This window comes from Trametes versicolor (assembly GCF_000271585.1).
Source record: "Trametes versicolor FP-101664 SS1 unplaced genomic scaffold TRAVEscaffold_4, whole genome shotgun sequence".
NCBI classification, from domain to species: domain Eukaryota; kingdom Fungi; phylum Basidiomycota; class Agaricomycetes; order Polyporales; family Polyporaceae; genus Trametes; species Trametes versicolor.
The window spans coordinates 2,630,703-2,650,720 of record NW_007360324.1 but is presented as its reverse complement, the minus strand read 5'-3'; the positions used below and the strand labels follow the sequence as shown (position 1 = coordinate 2,650,720).

At 58.8% G+C, this 20,018-nt stretch overlaps 5 protein-coding genes across 5 annotated transcripts; 3 read left to right on the top strand and 2 right to left on the bottom strand.

Annotated features, from left to right (window-relative positions):
- The first annotated feature begins 3,244 nt into the window (after positions 1-3,244).
- Positions 3,245-6,985, top strand: TRAVEDRAFT_57953 (uncharacterized protein). The gene is made up of 3 exons (XM_008038301.1): positions 3,245-4,439; positions 4,503-5,394; positions 5,497-6,985. The coding sequence occupies exons 1-3, from the start codon at positions 3,955-3,957 to the stop codon at positions 5,620-5,622; spliced, it is 1,503 nt and encodes a 500-aa protein (XP_008036492.1). The 5' UTR covers positions 3,245-3,954; the 3' UTR covers positions 5,623-6,985.
- A 370-nt stretch (positions 6,986-7,355) lies between these two features.
- Positions 7,356-9,484, bottom strand: TRAVEDRAFT_36446 (glutathione-disulfide reductase; the record flags this gene model as incomplete). Its single annotated transcript, XM_008038026.1, has 7 exons — positions 7,356-7,375; positions 7,437-7,711; positions 7,780-7,830; positions 7,886-8,802; positions 8,857-8,873; positions 8,930-9,008; positions 9,404-9,484. The coding sequence occupies 7 exons, from the start codon at positions 9,482-9,484 to the stop codon at positions 7,356-7,358; spliced, it is 1,440 nt and encodes a 479-aa protein (XP_008036217.1).
- Positions 9,485-10,095: 611 nt separating this feature from the next.
- TRAVEDRAFT_28314 (uncharacterized protein) lies at positions 10,096-11,269 on the top strand (the record flags this gene model as incomplete). Its single annotated transcript, XM_008037962.1, has 4 exons — positions 10,096-10,382; positions 10,454-10,783; positions 10,852-11,112; positions 11,175-11,269. A coding segment is annotated over exon 1 (201 nt), but the record flags the coding sequence as incomplete, so codon positions are not given.
- A 335-nt stretch (positions 11,270-11,604) lies between these two features.
- TRAVEDRAFT_71126 (uncharacterized protein) lies at positions 11,605-12,707 on the top strand. Its single transcript, XM_008038826.1, has 4 exons — positions 11,605-12,083; positions 12,148-12,493; positions 12,561-12,622; positions 12,674-12,707. Exons 1-2 carry the CDS (start codon positions 11,938-11,940, stop codon positions 12,437-12,439), a joined length of 438 nt encoding a protein of 145 aa, XP_008037017.1. The 5' UTR covers positions 11,605-11,937; the 3' UTR covers positions 12,440-12,493; positions 12,561-12,622; positions 12,674-12,707.
- An 899-nt stretch (positions 12,708-13,606) lies between these two features.
- TRAVEDRAFT_64195 (uncharacterized protein) lies at positions 13,607-15,106 on the bottom strand (the record flags this gene model as incomplete). Its single annotated transcript, XM_008038825.1, has 5 exons — positions 15,055-15,106; positions 14,703-15,003; positions 14,486-14,615; positions 14,181-14,430; positions 13,607-14,131 (listed from the first exon to the last, which is right to left on the bottom strand). The coding sequence occupies exons 2-5, from the start codon at positions 14,830-14,832 to the stop codon at positions 13,607-13,609; spliced, it is 1,035 nt and encodes a 344-aa protein (XP_008037016.1). The 5' UTR covers positions 14,833-15,003; positions 15,055-15,106.
- Between the last annotated feature and the right edge of the window lie 4,912 nt (positions 15,107-20,018).

Genomic DNA, 20,018 nt, shown 5'->3' with positions numbered 1-20,018 from the left:
CCGGAGAAGGTCGCATCGACGCTGCGGGCCTGGGGGGTACGGCAGCGCTACCACGCAGCCCTGGCCGCTGCGGTGCTTCGTCCGGCGCTCTGTGCTATAAATCAATTGCGGGAGGCGCGCGGTCATTTCAGATGTGTTCGTGCTGGCGATAGATGAAGTTGCGGACGGACGAACGGGCGGGCTTCGTCTGCGAAGGCCGCCTCGCCGAACGTGCCCGGGGCAATGCCAAGAGGTCGGGGCGGTGCCAAGAGGTGCGGGCGGTTGTGGTACGCAAAGCTTGCGCAACTTGTGTGGTCTGCAGCCGCACAGAAGCCCTGATACTGCTCCCGCGGCCGGGGAGAGAAGGTTGCGTCCACCTCGGGGCAGGCCGGCTGTGTTGCCTCGGGATTCCAACATGTTCTGCGGTCAAATGAGGTGTGATTGAGTTCGACGGATCGAGGACGGGCCGGGGGCGATGCTCGAGAAAGTACGAGGGGCTACTTGACATGGGTGTTGTGCGGGCTGGCTGGGAGATGGAGTTGGGGCGGTGAGATTATATTTTGGTGGAAGCAGTGATAATAAACATACCGTAGTATGCGGTATACGCTGTGATGAATGAGTGTCCTGGTATCCAGAGAGTACATGTGTGCTGCGGTAAGGGGCATACTCGTATCGCAGCCCACATTGTGAAGTGGTACAAGTTTTGTTTCGAGTGAGTCGCCGAGGTCATTGACTATACCTTCTAACAGCCCCCGCGCTGGTGCAGATAGCGTACGAACGTGCCATGTCCACCCACTTCCTTGGACCGCCCTCAGCTACCTTGGGTATCGCCGCGGTGCGCGCACCCACGGCCCCTCTGTGGGCGTATGTGGGTCCCCCAGGGCAGGGCAGATCAACAGCCAACGTTCCTCGTAAGTTCAGCTTACAGAACGCGAGCCCTGGCGACGGCGATGGTCCAGACTGAGACACACCCAGCCCAGATTGGCACGGCCGGGCCAGACGGCGGGTCGGAGAGTGGTAATGGACGCGAGGGGATTCGCTACGAGTTCGATGATGCTAGAGCGCAATTGTCAGGCGGGGGATGCGGGGGATGGCGGGCCGCCATCAGAATGCACCGCGAAACTCAGCGACGCTGCACGATCGATGCGGCCCCGCGCGCGTGCACGGGTTGCCAGCTCTCTCCAGCTGCCCACGCCTAAGGGGTCTCCGCGCAGCCAGGCGGCGGTGGCTTGGAGATACCGCTGGAATGCTCGCACGCGCGACGACTGGAATGCTCCCGACGCGTCCATGCATGCATGCGCTCATCGACGCCAGTCGCGACGTCGCTTCGCTAAAAATAGCGGGGACCTGGGGCAGGTATTCTTAGACGACGCGCGGGGTACCTGGCAGGGAAGTGCAGAGTGCAAAGTCGGACGTCTGGCGAGGACATCGGAGCGGGCTGTGCTCATGACGCTTATTTCGACGTCGGTGGCCCGTGCCGACGCGGACGCGAGCGTGAGTCCGAGGGGTCCCAGGACGGGGGCTGCGGCTAGTAGACGGGAGGAAGAGAAGGGGGCTCAGAAGCTCGAGAGGGTAGGCGTAGTAGATTCGAGTGTCCAAAGAGCAGTACCCTTGCCAGTGCAGTTTGCCTCCGCGAAGACGGCGCGAGGCGCGAGTGCCCCGATATCAGCTGCAATACGATTGCACCTAGCCAGATGGAGGCAACAAAGCAAGAGCAGCAATGCGTATGCCAAGGTCTTCCGGAGGATCGGAGCGTGCGCAAACAAGACGCACACACACGGTGCGTTCGGACGGGGTCACAGGGGAACATCGAGTGCCACTCGCGTCGATGGGAGACGCGATGAGATTAGTGGACTTTGAGTGCGCGCTGGGGTGCTGCAGCGACGGCGCCGACATGGGTACACGGGGATCGATCGTATCGCGATGCGGTCGATTCAACACCTTCGTCGGACTGAATGGCGCGCGCGAACCTTGCGGGGGACGTGCGAGATTGCGAGTATATCGCGGTTGGATCGCAGGCAGCGCGGGGTGATAGACACCACATCTGCGAGCGATCCCGGGATTCTGAGCCGGTGTCCTACCTGGGGCTGCTTCAAATCATGATAGAGGGTCAGAGACCCGGCCGTGAGTGCAGTCATTTCACAGAAATTGGAGAACTTGTGCGCGACGGACATGGGGAGGCATGTGGACCGTCTTCGGTCTTCCGTGTCCTCGATCCGACTCGGGGGCGGGCGGTATCACGCGGGCAGAATGAGAGCGGTACACCGAGGAAAGGCACCCGAAACCCGAGCAGGGAGATGATTAATAGGGTGGAAATGAAAGCAAAGAGGGCTCAAGCGATTGATGGACTAAGATCGACTCACTCTGGGGGGCGCAGGGGTGAGGCGCTGCGCTGCTGAGTGCAGGCGCAGTGCGCAGGACATGGAGGAGAGGGGGAGGGCCTGGGCGCGGAGGGCGGCGGTCGGAGACGGATGACTCGAAAGGCAAGAGCTCCGACCGGGGTGGGCGTCTGTGGCGGGTTGTCCAGTCGATCACCAGGGCTACGTGTGCGGGGTAAATGAGTGGCTGTTTGCTTCCGCGCACAGCCCGATCCATACAGACTCGCGCTGGATCCACAGAGTCCCCCGTCCACAGCAGCGAGAACTGGCGGGAGGGGGGCGGGTGGTGCGTAGCGGGTGCGGAAGAAGGTCGGGCAGGGGAACGAAGCCGCGGAGACGCGTACGGACGAACAAGATTTGTATTATGGAGATGTGATGCTGGGAATCTGAGATGTGGTGGAGAGCGCACAAGCGATGGGGGGTGAAACGGAAAGTTGCGAGCGGGCTGTTGTCAGGGGGCGCTGACTGTGCCTCCGCACCTCTTGGCACGCGCTGGTCGGCGACATACGCTGCAGATACGCAGAGGAAAGCTGCAGACAGGACCTCCGCGAGCACGCCGGGCTGTGCGGGAGAGGGGGGCGCTGCGGGCTCGGAGGGGGCTGGACTGGAAAGGCAGGAGGGAGGGAACGTAATGGACGCACGTGTTAAGCGTTAAGTTGTCGAGGGGGACCCCGGGGAGTGCGGGAATGGCCTTGGCAGTGAGCGCATCGAGGGAGTGCCACTCCCGCCTTCTTTTTATCGCCTGTCGCTTCCCGCCCTCGGTCTCTACTTATCCTCCTCCTCCCCCGTCTTCTCGCCCCCGACTGCCCTCTCCCCCTCCTCCCACATCATGGCCACCGTCCTGATGCACAACACTTACTCTCCCGGCCCAGGCCGCGGCATTCTCCTCAACCCCTCGCCAGGCGCATCGCCCGCCATTTTCCCGACCTCTCTGCCTGCTCTCGTGCCCTCCAACTCCTCTCTGTCATCATCAGCGTCGTCTTCCGCGCCGGGCGAAGACTACTTCTCGTCCAAGTCCTCCTCTTCTCCCTCTCCTGGTCCCTCCTCTAGCGGCTCTCCAGCACCCAGGAATTCCGTACACCTCCACCCACAACCCAAGGCCCGGCACGGTTCAAATCCCTCCACAGTGCGCCGCATACGCTTCGCGCCACTCCCCGAGCCTCGACGCGATCTCGAAACTGCCGACGACACGTTCCCCCCGGTCTTCGTGGACGACGACGCCGACGCTTCACATCCCCACGACCTCCAGCCCCTTACTCTGTCATCAGCGCTACATGCTGCGACTCTTTCACTTGCTGCCCCTGGCGACTCCGACCTGTCCAGAAGAACACGGAGCTTGCCCTGTAGCGTGACCTCCAGTCCCACCACTGCGAGGAAAGCGCTGCCCGGTGACTCCCTCCTCCTTGATCCATCATGCGCCCAATCCGCCTCGGCATCAGACCCCGCAGGTCCCACAGGCCACGACGCGCAACATACGACCGCCGCCTCCGACCTCGGACAGGAGTGGGACGTCCTTCCCCCCTCTTCGCCCGGGCTCCCCGCACTCGCCCTGTCCGCAGCACCCGACTCCCCGCGGAAAGCGGGCAAGTGGTCGAAGATGCTGAAGCCCCTCCTCGGGCGCTCTTCGCACGGTGGGCACACCAAGTCGTCGCTCACGCGCACGACGTCCGCGGAGGAGATCGCGGCGATGAATGGTGAGCGCGGACGTGGTCTCCTCCTTGGTCTCTCTGCCTCCCGGAATAGCAGCCGCAGTCGGGATGCGAGCGGGAGCCGCGAGCGCGACCAGGGCCGGGATAGGAGGGACGCCGACTTCGGACTTCCCCTGCACCGGTGGACATCCGAGGGCCAGCCTGTACTTCCTATCAGCAAGAAGAAGAAACACTCGCTGTTTGGGAGTGGAGGCGGAAGCGGCGGGGGAGTTCCTCTCGGACGCACCCAGAGCTTGACATCGCTGTCGGGCAAGGACGACCGCAAGGCGCTGAAGCCCGTGATCGCCACCAACGGCGGACGCAAGCAGCAGCGGATGCTGAACGGACGGGTCTACGGTGCGAAGCGCAACGCGAACCCATTCGCAAATGTCCGGTGCGTACCTTCTGTGTCAATCAGCTCACGTCCACAAACTGATCCCTTTCTTCCATCTTCTAGATCCGAGGAGCCCGAGTTTGTGGAGTGGGGCTACGGCGGCATGGGCTCTGTCAAAGCATCCGCAGGCCAATCCCAGATGTGGCAGAAGGTGCAGAAAGGCAAGGTCGCGATCGGCGGCGACGAGAATGCTTCGTGGGGCGCGCGCACAAGCGCCGACGAGGAGGATGATGGAAGTGGGATGACATGGCTGAAGAAGCGACGTGAGCAGCGCGAGCGCGAGAAGAAGGAGCTGGAGGAGAAGCAGAAAGCTGAGGCTGAGGCCGCCAACGACGTCGTCGAGTCGGCCGAGGAATCGGCTGCGGCTGCGTCCGAGGCAAAGCCGGCGGTCGAGGTGAGCGCAGATGCAGAGGCAGAGCAGGGTGTCGCTGCGCCGACAAGCGAGGCCGCGACGATCACGTCCACCCCCGCGTCTGCGACACCGCTCGCCTCTGAAACGCTCCACACCCCATCGCACGAGGAGCACATCACCCAAACCGTCAACATGCCCCCACTGCACAAGCGCCATCACCACTCGCATTCGTACTCACATTCACATGGCCACCACCACGGGCACGGTCACTCGCTCTCGTTGTCGCTTCCTCATCCGGAGCGGCGGGAAAGCGCAGACACCGCTCGTGGCGTCCCCTTCCTTTCGATGACCCCGGCCGCGAGCAACACTCCCACTGGCCAGACCGAGACCGTCGAGGACACGGAGGGTACTCCAGTCATCGCCGGAGCGCGGTTGCGCACGGAGAGCCTCACCGAGGGCGAGAACGACGGGAGCCTAAGCAGCAGCGCCGCGAGTACCGCGAGCACGACCAGCGACGATGTCGACGATAGCGAGGACAGCCCGAAAGACACCGAGGGCGGGTTCGGCGCGGACGACGAGGAAGAGGACGAAGAGCTGCTTGAGGTGCGTCGTGTTTCCCGTTTGCCATTAGCCGAGCCTCGTGCGTAGCACGCCGGGGTGACGGTGTTGGTGGGGGTGCGGATGTGCTGACATTACGTATTGCAGGAGGAACGGAAGACGGCGCTCAGTGCTGGTGTGGAGAAGATGGTGCGGCATAAAGAGCACGACCACGCGCACGAGCAGGCGACCTCTACTGAGGAGGCAGCGGGCGAGGCGCAGGCATCGAGCTAAATTGCTCTGCCTATATGCGCTTCCCCTGGCCCATCCCTGGTCCCCTTCGTCCAATCTCATCCTACGAATTACGACGCCGTTGTTCCACCTGCCTGCGCACGCCATGAATGTGCGCCGCAGGGAGGTGGCCTCGGGCACCTCGCCAGGGCGAGACCTGCCGGCCATCATCAGCTGGCGCTCGCCCTGCGGCCATGGCGCCCTTTGTAGCGATATACCCCCGCTTCAAGTGGCTGGCGTGCGTTCGCAAGATCTACGCCGGCCACCTATGGGAGCTGGGGTTGAGTTACCGGTCGTCCCTCGTCATAGGGGCGACTGTATGCGCGCGTTCATCGGATGCAAACCACCTCCACCTCTCTTCTTGTTTTATACGCCCCTCTGTCCCGTCCCCTTGGGTTCCCCTGCTGTCGATCTGCTGTGAAATATTGGTCCCCGGCTCCCCGTCTCCTGCTCGCCCCGCCTTCATCTCCTCCGCCGCCTAGCTTTGTATTTCCAACACCACTCTCCCACCCGCTGTATCGCCGCTGGACGCATGTGCATCGCCTTCCCCCTCCTTCCGCGGCGCGACTGTATAACTCCACACGTTGCCGACTGCATGTCGACCCAGCCAACCCCCATTCGTCTTCGCTGTGCATATTCGCTCCCCACACTCGTCGCTCATGCTCCCCGCACCACTCCTATGTCTACCTCATGCATCCATGCCATGCAGTAATGGGCGGACCACACCCTGTGTGCGTCCTGTCCCCCCGTCTCGATCTGTACCCAAAAACGCATAGGCACCCCGTGGCCGCCGCGTACCGCGCTCCTTCAGCCGCCCTTCGTTTATTCTCATTTTCCTCTTCCGCCCAATTCGCGCGCCGTTGCCCTTCGGGGCGACCGCGCGCCCTCTGCTCCACTGTCCATATCGTACACCCCGCCCATGATTGTACCGTATGGCCCGCCTCCAGGCTCTAGTCACCGCGCACCCGCGGCGGCGTCTAAGCTCGTACCAGTATAATATCTCGCATCGCCATCCAGCACCGTCCCCTCACATCCTCCCCCATCCGAACACACAACCCCATTTCGCCCTTTGTCCATTACCTGCACCCCTCCCGATCCCGTTTGCGCACCGTTACTGCTCGCCCCCTACCCATCCCGTCTCGTCTGCACATATACCGCATCGGATCGTCGTTTAGTTCGTGTACAATATACATAGTTCCCGTCTCGCCCCGTCGCACTTCTGCTTCCCTGTGGATATAGGATCTTGGATCGCCTCTTCTCCCTTCTCCCTTCCCTCCACTCTTCGCCGCCTGCCCCGTACTCGTCGTAGTCGTGCTCCTTTTGCACCATATCGCAACTCGAGAGACCCCTTTCGCAATCACATCCGCCCGCGTGTCCCGTCCCGTATATTCGATTATGCCTATTTTATTGCGTGTGCCCGACTTTGCTCGGCTGCACTGTCGACTTCCATTCCCCTGGAGGTGTACCTCGGTTCGGTTGTGCGTCAGGCACAACCGGCGTGCAGTACCCTCTTCGCTTCCCGTTCCTGCCTGTTCCTGCCCTTACCTTACTGTACGTTTCAGTTTATTCGTTTGTCGATTCGTTCAATGCAACCCTTGCGAAACGCTTCCGATCCTTGCGTGTGAGAGTGTGAAGGGTGTGGTAAATACTATCATAAAAGAGCCTCTTGTCTACTGGTACACTTGCTTGCGACCGAACTTCCGCCATCCGCATCCGGGAACGTCGAACTCTAATGCTCACCGCATCGTGACCAGCTCTGCGCGGCCCCCACGTCAGCCTCAAACCAAACATAGACGCAAAGGAAAAAGCAGACGCACCCTCGGCAGACGTGGGGTGGATCGCGACGGTGTCGTCGAGGTCCTGCTTCGTCGCGCCCATCTTGACGGCGACGCCGAAGCCCTGCATGATCTCGTCCGAGCCGAGCCCGATGATGTGGATGCCGACGACGCGCTCCTCGGGTCCGACGCACACGAGCTTGTGCACCGTCGGCTCCTTGTGCTCCTCCGGGATCATCGCGGCGACGACAACGTCAAGATCTGTACGTCCCCCTCCCCCTCCCCCTCCCCCTCCCCCATCCCATCCCCTCCCCTCTCTTCCCCCTTCCCTTCACGCTGACCCGCCCCACAGACAAGTCCTCCTTCCGCGCGCTCTACTTCTTACTTCTTGCGCGCTTCGGGCTCTGTGAGGCCGACCGTGCCAATGGTGGGGTGGCTGGTACAAGTTCCAATTAGCCTCTCTCAAGATATCAGAAAGCAAGACCACGTACGAGAAGACGACGGTAGGGATGTCATCATAGTTCAACTTGTCCTGCTTGAACTTCTCCGGGCCATACAGCCTGTTCGCCAGCCTGCGCGCCGCCGCAATCGCGACGGGCGTGAGCAGCGCCTTGCCCGCAACGTCGCCCAGCGCAAGCACCCCGGGCACCCCCGTCTCCTGGTACTCGTCCACGACGACATTCCCGTGCTTGTCGAGCTTCACCCCGAGCTCCTCGAGGCCTAGGTCCTCCGTGTTCGCGTGCCGGCCGATCGCCCAGATGAGCGTGTCCACCTTGAGCGTCTCGCCGTCCTCGAGATGGACCGTGAGCTCCTGGCCCGGCGTGCCCTCGACCTTCTTCACGTGCGCGCCGTGGCGGAAGTTGATGCCGGTGTGCTTCATCCACTTCGTGAGCGTCTCCCCAATGACGGGGTCGAACGTGCGCAGGACGGTCTCGCCCCGGATGAGCATCGTGACCTCGCTCCCGAGCGTGTGCAGCACGCCCGCGAGCTCGACCGCGATGTACCCCGCGCCGACGACCGCGACGCGCCTCGGCTGCTCCGCGAGGTCGAAGAACCCGTCCGAGTTAATCCCAAGACCTGCGCCCGGGATCTGCTCCTCGCGCGGGACCGTCGGGCGGCCCCCGGTGGCGACGACGACGCGCGCGGTGTTGAGCGTGTACGTGGAGCCGTCCGGGCGCGTGACCTGCACGGACGAGGGCGAGAGCACGCGCGCGCGGCCGTGGTGCAGCTCGACGCCCTCCTTCGCGACGTTGTTGTCGTAGATGCCGTTCAGGCGCCGGATGTACGCGTCGCGCAGCGGCTTGAATGTCTTCCAGTCGAACTGCGGCGCGCCGATGCCGGGGCCCTTGAACTGGTACCCTTCGGCGTGGCGGATCTTCTCTGCGATGTCCGCGGCGTGCCACATGATCTATGGGGGGCGGGTAAGGCACGGCGTTGTGTTGCGCGGTGGACAACTGCTTACTTTCTTGGGCACGCATCCTGACAAAGAATGTGGGGTGAGCGATACTCTGGCGACGTGGTTTGTAAGGACGTACCGACGTTGACGCAGGTGCCGCCAAGCTTCTCGGTCGCCTCAATCAGGGCGACCTTCGCGCCATAAGACGCAGCTCTACGCTGAACAATTTGTCAGTATCACAGTCTGACCGTACGTGTATATGTGCCGGTTGTATTTGTGAAGATAGAGATCTAGATGACTGACGTCATGCTACGCGGACTTCGGACACGAAATCCTCGCGCGCGCCCGTCCAGCCCCTCTCAAAACCCAGCTTTTGTCAACGGTGACGAAGCTCGCCCGCTAACACTATGCGCGCGAAGACTGGAAATGCGGGATATAGACAAGGAGGTGACGCAGCGGGCGGCGGGGGTAATTTGCCATGGTGAGCAATCAAGGAACGATGTCCCGGCATGCGAGAGGGTCGATCCTATATTGGCCAGAGGATGCGTTCCCGCCAGCGGCGGACGAACGCGGAGGTGTACACGCGCATACATCAAACCAAGTGTGTACTCACCGAGCCTGCGACACCACCACTTCCGCCTCCGATGAAGACGACGTCATATTTGTCCAGACCGGGTTTCGTTACGGGAGGCATCCTTGCTACTGCACTGTCTGTGGATAATGCGCGGGTAATCTGGGCAACTCCGGGTGAGTTGGGGGCGCTTGGCGGAGAAGCACGAACGGACCTGGAGGAGGCGACGGGACGCTATGGTGGAGGAGGGAGGAGAGAGGCGTCGGACGATCGATAGGGAAGCCAGGACGGCGAGGTAGTTATAGGGCCGGCCCTATGTGCGGTGTGAAAGGACTAGTGGATAAGTCAGACAGACGCGTCTGTGTAAGCCCCGCGTTCGCAGTCGCTCAGCAAATCGAGCACGGTGTGACCGATGCAGATCCCTCCAGATGGCGCAACGCAGGCGTCTATTCCGCTCGCCCCCTTCGCGGTCACGTGCGCTGACCCCCCATCGCGGCCTTCCGATTTCGCCGGCCTTTGCTTTTTCCTCCTCCCTCTTCCACTGCGACTCTCGGCTTGGTGTCTGACACAACACTCTTGACCTTCTGCTTCATCTTCGGGAGATGTGTACCATCAATGCTACCCGTTATCTTCTACGTATACGGCCCTTCTATCCATGCTTGTCTCTGACCGTTACGGCCGCCCAACTATCTCAAGACGCAGCTCACTGTCCCACCCACCCCGCTTTCTCCCCTGCACTCTCTGTCACTCTGTGGCTTCTGACCAGGAACCATCTGATGTCCATGAACTCTACACATGTCCACCTTTGCTGCAATTATCCATGGGCGTGTATGTGCACACCATCGCCACAGCCCAACGATCAACGGTGCGTCGTACCCGCCGTAGAACAGACTTTCGCAGTACACGGAGGTTCGTAAATCCGAGCTTCGATGTATATTCTGCTAGCTGCGATCGCGCTCAAGTCCTTATACCGGTCTTTACCGTGCCTGGAGTCTCTCGACACACTTCCGAGTCCAACATCGTGCGTATTCAATGCCCGTTTCATGCCTCTTATTTGACTCATCGCATCCAAAATTTCACCGCGGTGTGCAGTAGCTCAAACCTTTGGCGGTCGTGGATACCGTATCACGCCTAGTCATCAGGAATCTACACATGGCTCGACCTAAACGTAAAGAGAGCCTCCACGCGGTCCTCTTCTCTAGCTCAAAGTTTAGGTCGTAACTTCGTCGTACGCGCTCGGTCTTGGCGTACAGTCGATCCTTCTGTTCTCTGCCGGGGGGTGACGCCGAGAGAGGTCGCTGTCAAACAACACGCTACCCCCTTTTACGTCGAGATGAGGACACCTCTTTTCCGAGGGCGTGTCCGGTCCACCCAAGCTCGCTGCTCGAGGGAATATCGTAGCGGGACTCACACCATGATCAGGTGAGGCGGGTGTCGGAGGGTCTTTCCTCCTCTTCCTGACTTCCTCTCGCTGAACGCGTTTCAACCAGCCGGGTCCACTGGCAGCAGCGCAATACGACGAAGACCTTCTTTCCCCTTCTGGCCACCCCTGTATGGCATTCGGATGGCTGCGGATACCAGCGAGGGCAGAGCGTTCAGCCGACGCCTAGCTTACCGTGTCCTCGAATCCCACTTCCGTTGTTCACCACACCCTTGCCACCCACCGCTTTCCACGTTCATATCCGAACCGCCGGAGTTCAGATCGAGATAAACGTGCGGCCAGCTGTGGCACAAAGTCGAGTACGTACCAAGTACGTACAGGACGCCCCACCTCACAATGCATGGCCTTCCTTTGACCGCGTCTTCTCGACAGAACACGAGTGCGCGCCCTGGCCTCTCTAGCTGCGTGCCTTCTGGCCCTTCTTGCGCTTCGTAGGTCGTGTGGCCTCCCCAAGTCAGCATTCACGCCCCCCTGCTCCCACGAGCCGTGGCTTTCCCCTTTTGCGGCTCGGGGACGCGTTCACAAAGGATAGAAGTGCTACCAAATGCAGACCGCCGCACCCGGAGTACCGCTCAACACGCTATGTCGGCGGTCTACGTACCTCTATGTGGTGGGCTTGGCCCTTCGATTGTCAAGACGCGGCAACTGCCCCTCCAAAGCGATCCAACCGCAGTGGGATCGTCGCCGCTCACAGACCTCGAGGCCGCTCACCTACCACCCCGAGCCGCAGAGAACGCAGCGACGTGGACAGCCTTCTAACGCACACCGCACACCTGTCAGCCACTCCCACTTCTATCCCCGCGAGCAGATCTCGTTTTCGACAGCGCCGCGTCCTCCGATAATCGATCGTCCTCCGAGTCTCCGGCGCGTGCCACTCGCGCTCGCGCTCGTGTCTCCCGCGACCCCGGACATCGCGCCATCTCACCCTATTGCAGCCTCGCCCCGTCGCGGGCGGATGCCGCGGTAGGCCGCCACGAGGGGGACCCGTGCGGCCGTGCATTGTGTCGTTCGTCGCACGATGATCTGATCTTGGGCGGGGCGATGTGCTCAGATCCTGCCAGTGGCGGAAGCGCACCTCGACCCCCGCCGGATCGTGGCTTTGGGCTCCGCGGCGTGCGCGTGCGCACGCTGGTGGATGCTTGGTAATTATTTGGAGGTATATTGTACAGCAACGCTGGCGAACAGGGTCGGGGGGTTTATCTGCCTCATCTGTCGTCGCCTACATGGACGAAGTTGGCTGGGCGTAAGTCCCCGCCCGCTCAGGCTACCTCTGGTGGTGGGGTGAGCGGCTGCATTTCTGTTGATGTATGTGTATATACTGATATGTGAGTTACGGTGTCACTAGTAGATATGAAGTTTACGGCAATATGAATGCAGTGGGAGGCGGAAGGCTGGCTGACAGTGTTTCCCCACGTCCAGAAAGTCGCGCGTCCAGAAAATCCCACATCCGAAAAATCGCGTATCCAAAAAAGTCCCACATCCAAAAAATCGCGCAGCTGAGCGAACTTACTCAATCGGTTGCCTTTCGGGACGACTGTAGCGAAGTACGAGGCAAGTGGGCGCTCCGATCAGGCCTGGGGGGATATAAGCTGGGCTCCTCGACGACCAAGGAGCTCCTCCAGTCCACCATTTCATAACTCCAAAGCTCATCTACCACTCACCTCACCTCTCAACTCTTCATCATGTTCTCCGTACGTGCCCACGGCTCGCCCTTACCCCCCCATTGCAAGTGCTGACCACCGGTGTGCTCCTATGTAGACCACCAACCCCCCGAAGAACGCCGCCGCTTGCGGCCTCGACTCCTGCAGCTGCGGCGAGGCGTAAGCATCACCCACATTGAAGAGGGCTTGGTCACTCACCTTCTCTTCTAGTTGCGGCTGCAAGGCCAGCGAGTGCAAGTGCTGAACGCCTCGCCAATGCAAGCCGCCTCCCTATCCCTCGTGCTCAGTGATCACATCCCTCTACCCCCCCCCCCGATCAAATCTTGCGTGGGTCAGCGCGTCGGATAGGCTGCATGCGCCTTGGGACTCTGTAACACCAGTGATTGTACTATCCCGTGAATGTCACCCAATATGTGTCATACCGCGAGGGCGAGACTACCACTTGTATTGCGTCACACCACGGACGGATGTGAAAGATAAACAGTCTGGACGCATATATCGTGGTATCGGTATGCTTCATGTTGTACACGCACAATAGTTCGCTTATTCTCCTTCAGTTTCACCAGATAGGTGATCAGAGTGATGCTACACGGTCCCGCCTTGCTACTGAGGACGGACACCAAGCGGGTATACGAGGGCTCTCTACTCCCACGAACGGTGGCGTGCTTCTTTTGCGGCTCTGGGGTGCACCCGCGAGGGATATAAAGACCGCCAAATGCAGCCGTTGCGGTGCGGGGTACCGCTCAGTGTTGACAGTCGACGTACCTCCACTTGCTGGGCTCGACTCCTCATTGTCAAAGCACGACCAACTTCCTTCCACATGTCCCAATGCGATCCGACGGCCGTGGGCTCATCGCCGCCACCAACATCTCACAGGCCCTGAGGCTTCGAACTCTCTGCCGCATCCAGGAGTTTAGAACTGCGCCTGTCACTGAGAGCCTCCTAATGCCCATCCCGCACATGCTAGACGACCCCCACCTCTATCTCCGAAGTTCGAGTTCGGGGGGACATTGTATAGTAGCGTCAGGGATGGTGGGTATCTCTACCTCATCCTGCGGTATAATCTCTATGAATCACTACATCGTATCGCAGATACAACGAGATATGGCGTACAAACAAGAATGACATCGTGTCGCCGTGGCACTAGCACGACTCATCCTCCTTGGCATACACATCCATCAAACCTTCCGGGGCCCACCCAAACTGCAGCTCCTTCACCATCTCCAGCACGCCACCGTTCGCCCGCCCCGCCGCCTCGTGGTACTGCGCCCAACTCTTGAACTGGCACGTCCACGCCCACTTCCCGTCGCGCCGCACGAACTGCCCCGGGACCGCCAGATGCGGCCGTTCGGAGTCGACGTTGCCCAGCGGCGCGCCGCCGTTGATGCTGCCCACGCAGAGGCGCACCAGGTCCCCGAGCGCGGCCGTCGTGACCGCGTCGAGCGGGAGCGCGCGCGGGGGGCGGTAGACGGGCACGCGCCGCGAGAGGTGCACGAGGACGCCCCCAAGCTCGAACATGACGGGCATCAGCCCGGCGTAGAGCGGGTAGTTCTGCGCGCCGAGCGCCGCGTGCGTCATGCGGAACTCCTGCATGAACGCCGCGTGCGTCTGCGCCGCGTTCGGCGCGTCGTCCGTGCGGAAGAACTCCGTGAGGGGCATGAACCCGTGCTTCGCGACCGTGAATGCGCCGGCGGGGGTTGCGCGCGCCGCGGGGCACCGCGGGGCCGTCCGCGCAGGCGAGCTCGATGAGGTAGAGCTGCTGGGGGCCCGTGCACAGGTCCATCGCGGTCCCGTTCTGGAGGAGGGTTTGCACTTCGACGGTTGTGTCGAAGGCCCACGTGTGGGCCGTTATGAACTCCGACATCGTCCGCGTCATGGCGGCGGCGGACGCGTAGCCGAAGCGCTGCACTTCGTGGTCGCTGAGCGAGAAGTCCCGCGCGGTGTCGGCGATGTGGAGGCAGAATACCCTGGGCAGGAGTGTGAGTGCACGCCTCTGGGTTCGGTTGGGGACCTGAGACTGACTTGTGAGCTGGCCATGCGGCTTTCTGGCATTGCTTGCTGCAATATAGGATACCGGTGCAACCGCCGCATTTTCGTAGTTTGCTGCCGTCTTGAGGTGATTCACGGCACTTGTGACATTTAGGGGTCTCCTCTGAGGCATATCAGAAATCGGAGAGCTGTGAATGCGTGAATATGTGCAAGGACGGAGCACGCGGAGGGACTTAGAGCTGGCACTCACCGTGGTGATGATGGTTATTGTTCAAGGAGTGGTTGTCCGGACCGTGTCTACATCCAGGTTGACGTTCGCGCGACACCATGACATCATCGTGTCTGTAGTAGTAAGTCGATGTATACATATGAAAGCTCATACACGTGGCCAATACGAGTTCGTGGTGGCGCTGTCCTGTATGGTGGGTAAAAAAAGCGACAGGAATTCCAGGTGGCACGCAGATTTGGGGTTATGTCATGATATTCGTGATCTCTCCGAGGTCGATGCCTGCATCGAAAAGCCATGTGAACGCCATGCGTAGAGGCTCGACCTGTGCATATCAACGGTCAACCACCGTACTTCAATTGCATGCGAAACTGACCGAGATATGCGGCCACTTGCTCATATATTGAGCAGGCCTAGAAGAAGCTCCTCAGCACCGAGCTTGGTCCTCGGGTTATCCTTGAGCACTGCATGTAGGTCTTCATATTCTCCGCTAGCCGGCGAGTATTCATCCCAGTCCGTGAAGAGGGGCTCCCAGAGCCAAATCTTGTCCTTTACGAATCGTCCAGGCAGGGGAAGCCCGAGGAAACTCCTGTCGAGGCCCTGGAGACACCGGAGGGGAAAACTGCAGCCAGAAGTGAGGCTGCGGCGGCAGAGCAGCTCGACGTCTTCCAGTATGGCGATCTGCTGAATATTCAGGCGAGGCAGAGGCGTGTGGGTGCGAACGACGGGGACATGCATCCACCGGATCTGCGAAACCTCTTCCACGACAATGATCACGGGGAAGGTGGTAACGTAGGCGCGCTTCCAGCGATCTCGCGCCTCGCGCGCCGTGAGCTCCTGCTCCGCTGCCAGCTGCTCCCATGCTTCCGCGTGCAGCGGATCCGACACCTTGAAAGCATCGACTTTCATGTACCGGAGCGGCTCTGTCCTGCGCAGCGTGAAGGTTTCGGAAGGATTACGGTCCGCGGGTGGGACAGATACGATCGGTGTCGGGGAGTGATCGAGGTGACAGAACAGGAGATAGTCCGGGGGATCCTTGATGTACTCTGAATCGACACGCCCGTGGAGGAGTATCGATACTTGTACATATGTCTTGAACGCCCAGTTATGAGCTCTGATCCAGTCGTTCTGGGCACATATGAAAGCGAGTTTGGTTTCGTAGCCCAGAGCACGAATGAGGAACCCCTGATCTTCGCGGCCGCCCTCTTCACGGGCGTTATCCTGCATGAAACGGCATATGGTCCTGTCCGAGATTATGGTAAGCACGGACTCTAGATCTGCAGCAACGGTCTGAACTGCTGTGTCTACTCACTTGTGTTCTGACCAAGAAGCCTTTTGACAAGCTCTACTGCAGTACATCACGGCAAGACATCCTGAGCACGCCTTCAACCGTAGGGTGACGGATTCGGGCGCGCAGCAGCGGCTGCAAAGCTTGAGGGACGCTGGCTGGACTAGCTCGTGGCGAATATCCATGAAGAGATAGCGAGCACAGTCAAGTCCCGAAGAGGCCCAACCTGTGTGCGTATACGACGGTCAGATCTACTGGATTCAAGTATGAAGCGTGCGCAAAGCTTGCAGATGTTGGAAGCCTGCGCGATTCCAATATTTGAATACCGGGAGCAAACGAGCGCTCGCTTTCTGATGAGTGCTTCAGTCGGAGAGTCAATCCTGCTTTTAGCGGGGATTCGGGATTGCATGCTGGGGTAGTCAGAGTTCTCGATTACGCAGAGATTTTGATGAGGATTCTGAGCGGATTCTGGTATCTGAATCCTCTCAGAATCTCGTCGTACCCTGACCACCCCGTTTGCAGACACGATTTTGAGCCTGATTCTGAGATAAACTTGTTGGCTTTCTGAGCCCGGAAAGCCGTAAATTCTGTCGAGCAGTCAGCCCACGCGATTGAGAACATACTAGCACATATTTCAGACCCCAAGTGGTGTATCCGGCGACCAAAATAGTTCAAAAAGTGTTCTGCTGAGTAGAGACGTCATGGAGGCTCGTACAACTCGTTCACAGCAGATGATTTCGGTCGCAAGCGCTCGCCGTGTAATAGCATTTGGAGTTATCGCGCCCATGATACCAACAATTCGCACGGATATGGACACTTAGCGTGGGCTTAGCGCGGGAAAGGTAGGCGAGGGCGGACGGAGGACAGAATCGCAGAGGCCAGAATCCGATTCTCACTGCAGAAGCTCCTCCGGAGGCGCTTCTGCGATTCTGCTCGATTCTGCCAAAATCGCGATTCTGAGCTCGAAATCGCCTCCAGAATCGTGTCGTCGAATCGTCCCAAAATCCCCTCAAAATCGCAACTCTGTATGAGGGACATCCGTGGACATAAAGTATTCCGCACTTCGAACAAGACATTTAATCTCAGTAATGCACTTCACTTTCGGAGTTCAACTTCGAACTGGATTTTGAAACTTGAGATCTCAAATCTGAGATTCGAATTTCCCACACGGGCGCTCGGCGCACACCAAGCGCCCAACGGCACTGCCACTGCCCGCCCAGGGAGCGGGCCACTCCGACAGAACTCTTTGGGTGACTTCCCGTACGAATACAGCGGCCCTCATAGCCTTCACCTCTGCGAGAGTATGCTATATTAGCGAGATATAATAAGGGCTACTTAGAAGGTTTGTTCAGAAGCCACAAAGATCGTTAATGCATGTACGCCAGTAGATATGCATCAACAGAGCGCATTTAACTCGTTTGTAGCAGGATAGAGTGCAGCATAAGTCCTCGACGGCAACGTTCAGTATTGGATCTGAAATAAGCGGAATCTCTGCATGCAATGTAGTTTATCCCACTATCAGGCGTCACAAACTGGCCGAGATATGAGCGGAACAGTGCCAGTTTGAGCACACGCCCATGCACCGTGTAGTACTAACCATGGACCTTGCATGCACCACCAGCACGAGGGACATTCACCTAGTATCGTCACCGGAGATATTTTTATATCAAGTGCCTTGACAGTACAATGCAAAACGGGTAGCTGCGCGTGCCATACATACGGTCCAGGGTTGCCCGGGGATCGTCGCGCGCGCCGAAGGTGCGTTCGGGACGTGCCAGGATGTGCACTCGACCGTTCTTGTTCGCGACCTCTGCGCGAGTATCGCGTACTATGTATATACATTATATATAACCCCCTGAAACTTTTGAAGCAGAAATTTGCCAATTTGCGTGAGCTACGCCGCAGCTCACTCCGCCGCACTGTATGGGAATAGGCACTTACTGTATGATCGCCTTCGAGGCGGATGACGATGCGGGTAATGCTCGTATGTTTGGACATCGCTCAAATCTGTATAGCAATTCCTAAATTATGTAACGAAGTATTTTATGACATTTTTGGAGCTTCGCAGCAGCGTGCCACCGCGAATTTGTGCTCGTATGCCAAGCTCCAGGCTTCCCTGGCTGGATGCATCTTGTATAACTCACGCTGATGGCTTTCAATCTAGTCGAATGACTCTACTTATGGTTCTACATGGATGTGGAAGCGACGCGACGGGAAGAAGAACTTGGAAACCATATTGTTACTACTTTCTTAGCCATTGGCAGACCTCGACGCTCTACATCAAGTCAGTGATGATATGAACATCAAATAAAATGCATATCGTGCTTTACTGTTACTTGCACTTCCTTCAACAATAATAAACGCAGTACATGCAGAACCTGTAGTAGAGGAGTCCGCCGAGCGAGTGGTGGCGGGGGTGGCGGGAGTCTTACCGTATAGGGTAATGGCGGCGGAGTAAGCGCTCGCGCGCCCTTGGGAGCCTTCGGCACTACGTCGGCCTACGTCGGCAGCATGGCCCCCCCGCCATGTGGTAGTCGTGAATGACAACGTGAGAGATCAACATACCTAATGTACTCACTCAGGTCTAGTTTGTGCAGCGCCAACCGCAAGCTATCGACTCAAGTTCGAGTTCGAAATACAAACCGACATTTGAATTCAAGCTCCGAAACTTAAATGCACTCCCCAAGTCGAGATTTCAATTTTGTCCGCTCCGGGTTTTTTTGTCCACGGGATCCCCTCATAACTCTGACTACCCCTAATCTTCCCGACGGCGACCAGGATCCGCAATCGACGTTCCCTCTAACTGCGGCAACTACCTCTCGGTAGACTACGTCGTGAGCAGATAAATTCATGTGTATATATGGAATTTTGCGAATTTCCTTACAGGCCTGTCGTCATATGAGGGGATCCCGCGGACAAAAGTATTCGTCGCGGACAAAACATACAATTTCAGCAGCGTGGTTTTGACTTCTTGAATTCTGTTTGACCCTGTGCGATTTCAGCTCCAGCAGATGTGTTTCGGTCTCTTTGCAAGAGCAGTGCGGGTTCAGGGACGAGCGAGTTCAGGAGCTGGCAAGGGATAGTAGTTCATACTTTGGAGTGGGCTATGACGCCCTCGCATTGAGCTTAATTTCCGAGACGCCGATTGCCTTCTTCTTTCTATATTTGGCGCTCCGCATTCTTGTTGTAGAGTCCGATGCTCAGCGCTCAGTACCGCTTATTGACTGTCCCTTGCACTACCATCCGGTGATTTATGTACACTCTTAATCCAAGCTTTGAGAGCAAGCGTCTTGACTGCAGTGATCCGCCAGGGACATGCGGGACCCTGATACTCCCAGGGCAAAACTGGCTGCCCGCACCTTGCCCAGCCCAGCGACTTACCCTCAGCCCTCAGCCTGTCGTCAAGTCTCTGCCTCCGCGCTCATCCTATCTCTGCATCATCACCCTAGCTGTCGAGTATACCTCTCAAAAACCGCTGCGCGTGACTTTTGATTGCTCTGCGGCGTTGTGTCGTTGCGCGTTGCGTGTTGTTGCGCGTTGTTGCGCGTTGTTGTTGCTTGGTCGTTTCTCGACATCTTTGAGGACCAAGTCGTCAGTGTCGCGTGTCCTACTGGACTATCAAAAAGATGGACATGTTGAACTTCTGTGTCTACGGCTGTGCCGGACCGGGAGTGGCAGTGATAGTGGCTGTGCGTCTACCATACGCCAGCATGGACTTTCCTACTTACCATATACGTACATTCTTTTGTTCTGTACTTACTTGGCATCCTGCCATCCCTCCACATGATTCTGGTACGTTCTACGATGTTCCGGACTATTCTAGACAGCGTCCGGATTACTCGCATTACTCAGCCATGGACTATCTGACCTTATGTCGATTATGCTCCCTTACTCAGCGTTACTCATCGCTCAGTCAGCGTCCTCTGGACGTCACATGCTCTCTTCTTATACGCTTACTCATCGTCCTCCCCAGTAGTATATAAGGAGGACTCTGCAGGCCTCTGCTCTTCAGTCGTTCTCTCACAGACTGAAGAGTAAGTCCCACACTACCT

Excerpts from the sequence above, each read along its gene's own strand:
- TRAVEDRAFT_57953 (XM_008038301.1), top strand. The coding sequence starts at position 3,955 with ATGCTGAAGCCCCTCCTCGGGCGCTCTTCGCACGGTGGGCACACCAAG. Across the intron at positions 4,440-4,502 it reads AACCCATTCGCAAATGTCCG|ATCCGAGGAGCCCGAGTTTG; the intron begins GTGCGTACCTTC and ends TCCATCTTCTAG. Across the intron at positions 5,395-5,496 it reads AGGACGAAGAGCTGCTTGAG|GAGGAACGGAAGACGGCGCT; the intron begins GTGCGTCGTGTT and ends TACGTATTGCAG.
- TRAVEDRAFT_71126 (XM_008038826.1), top strand. The coding sequence starts at position 11,938 with ATGCTTGGTAATTATTTGGAGGTATATTGTACAGCAACGCTGGCGAAC. Across the intron at positions 12,084-12,147 it reads AGGCTACCTCTGGTGGTGGG|TAGATATGAAGTTTACGGCA; the intron begins GTGAGCGGCTGC and ends CGGTGTCACTAG.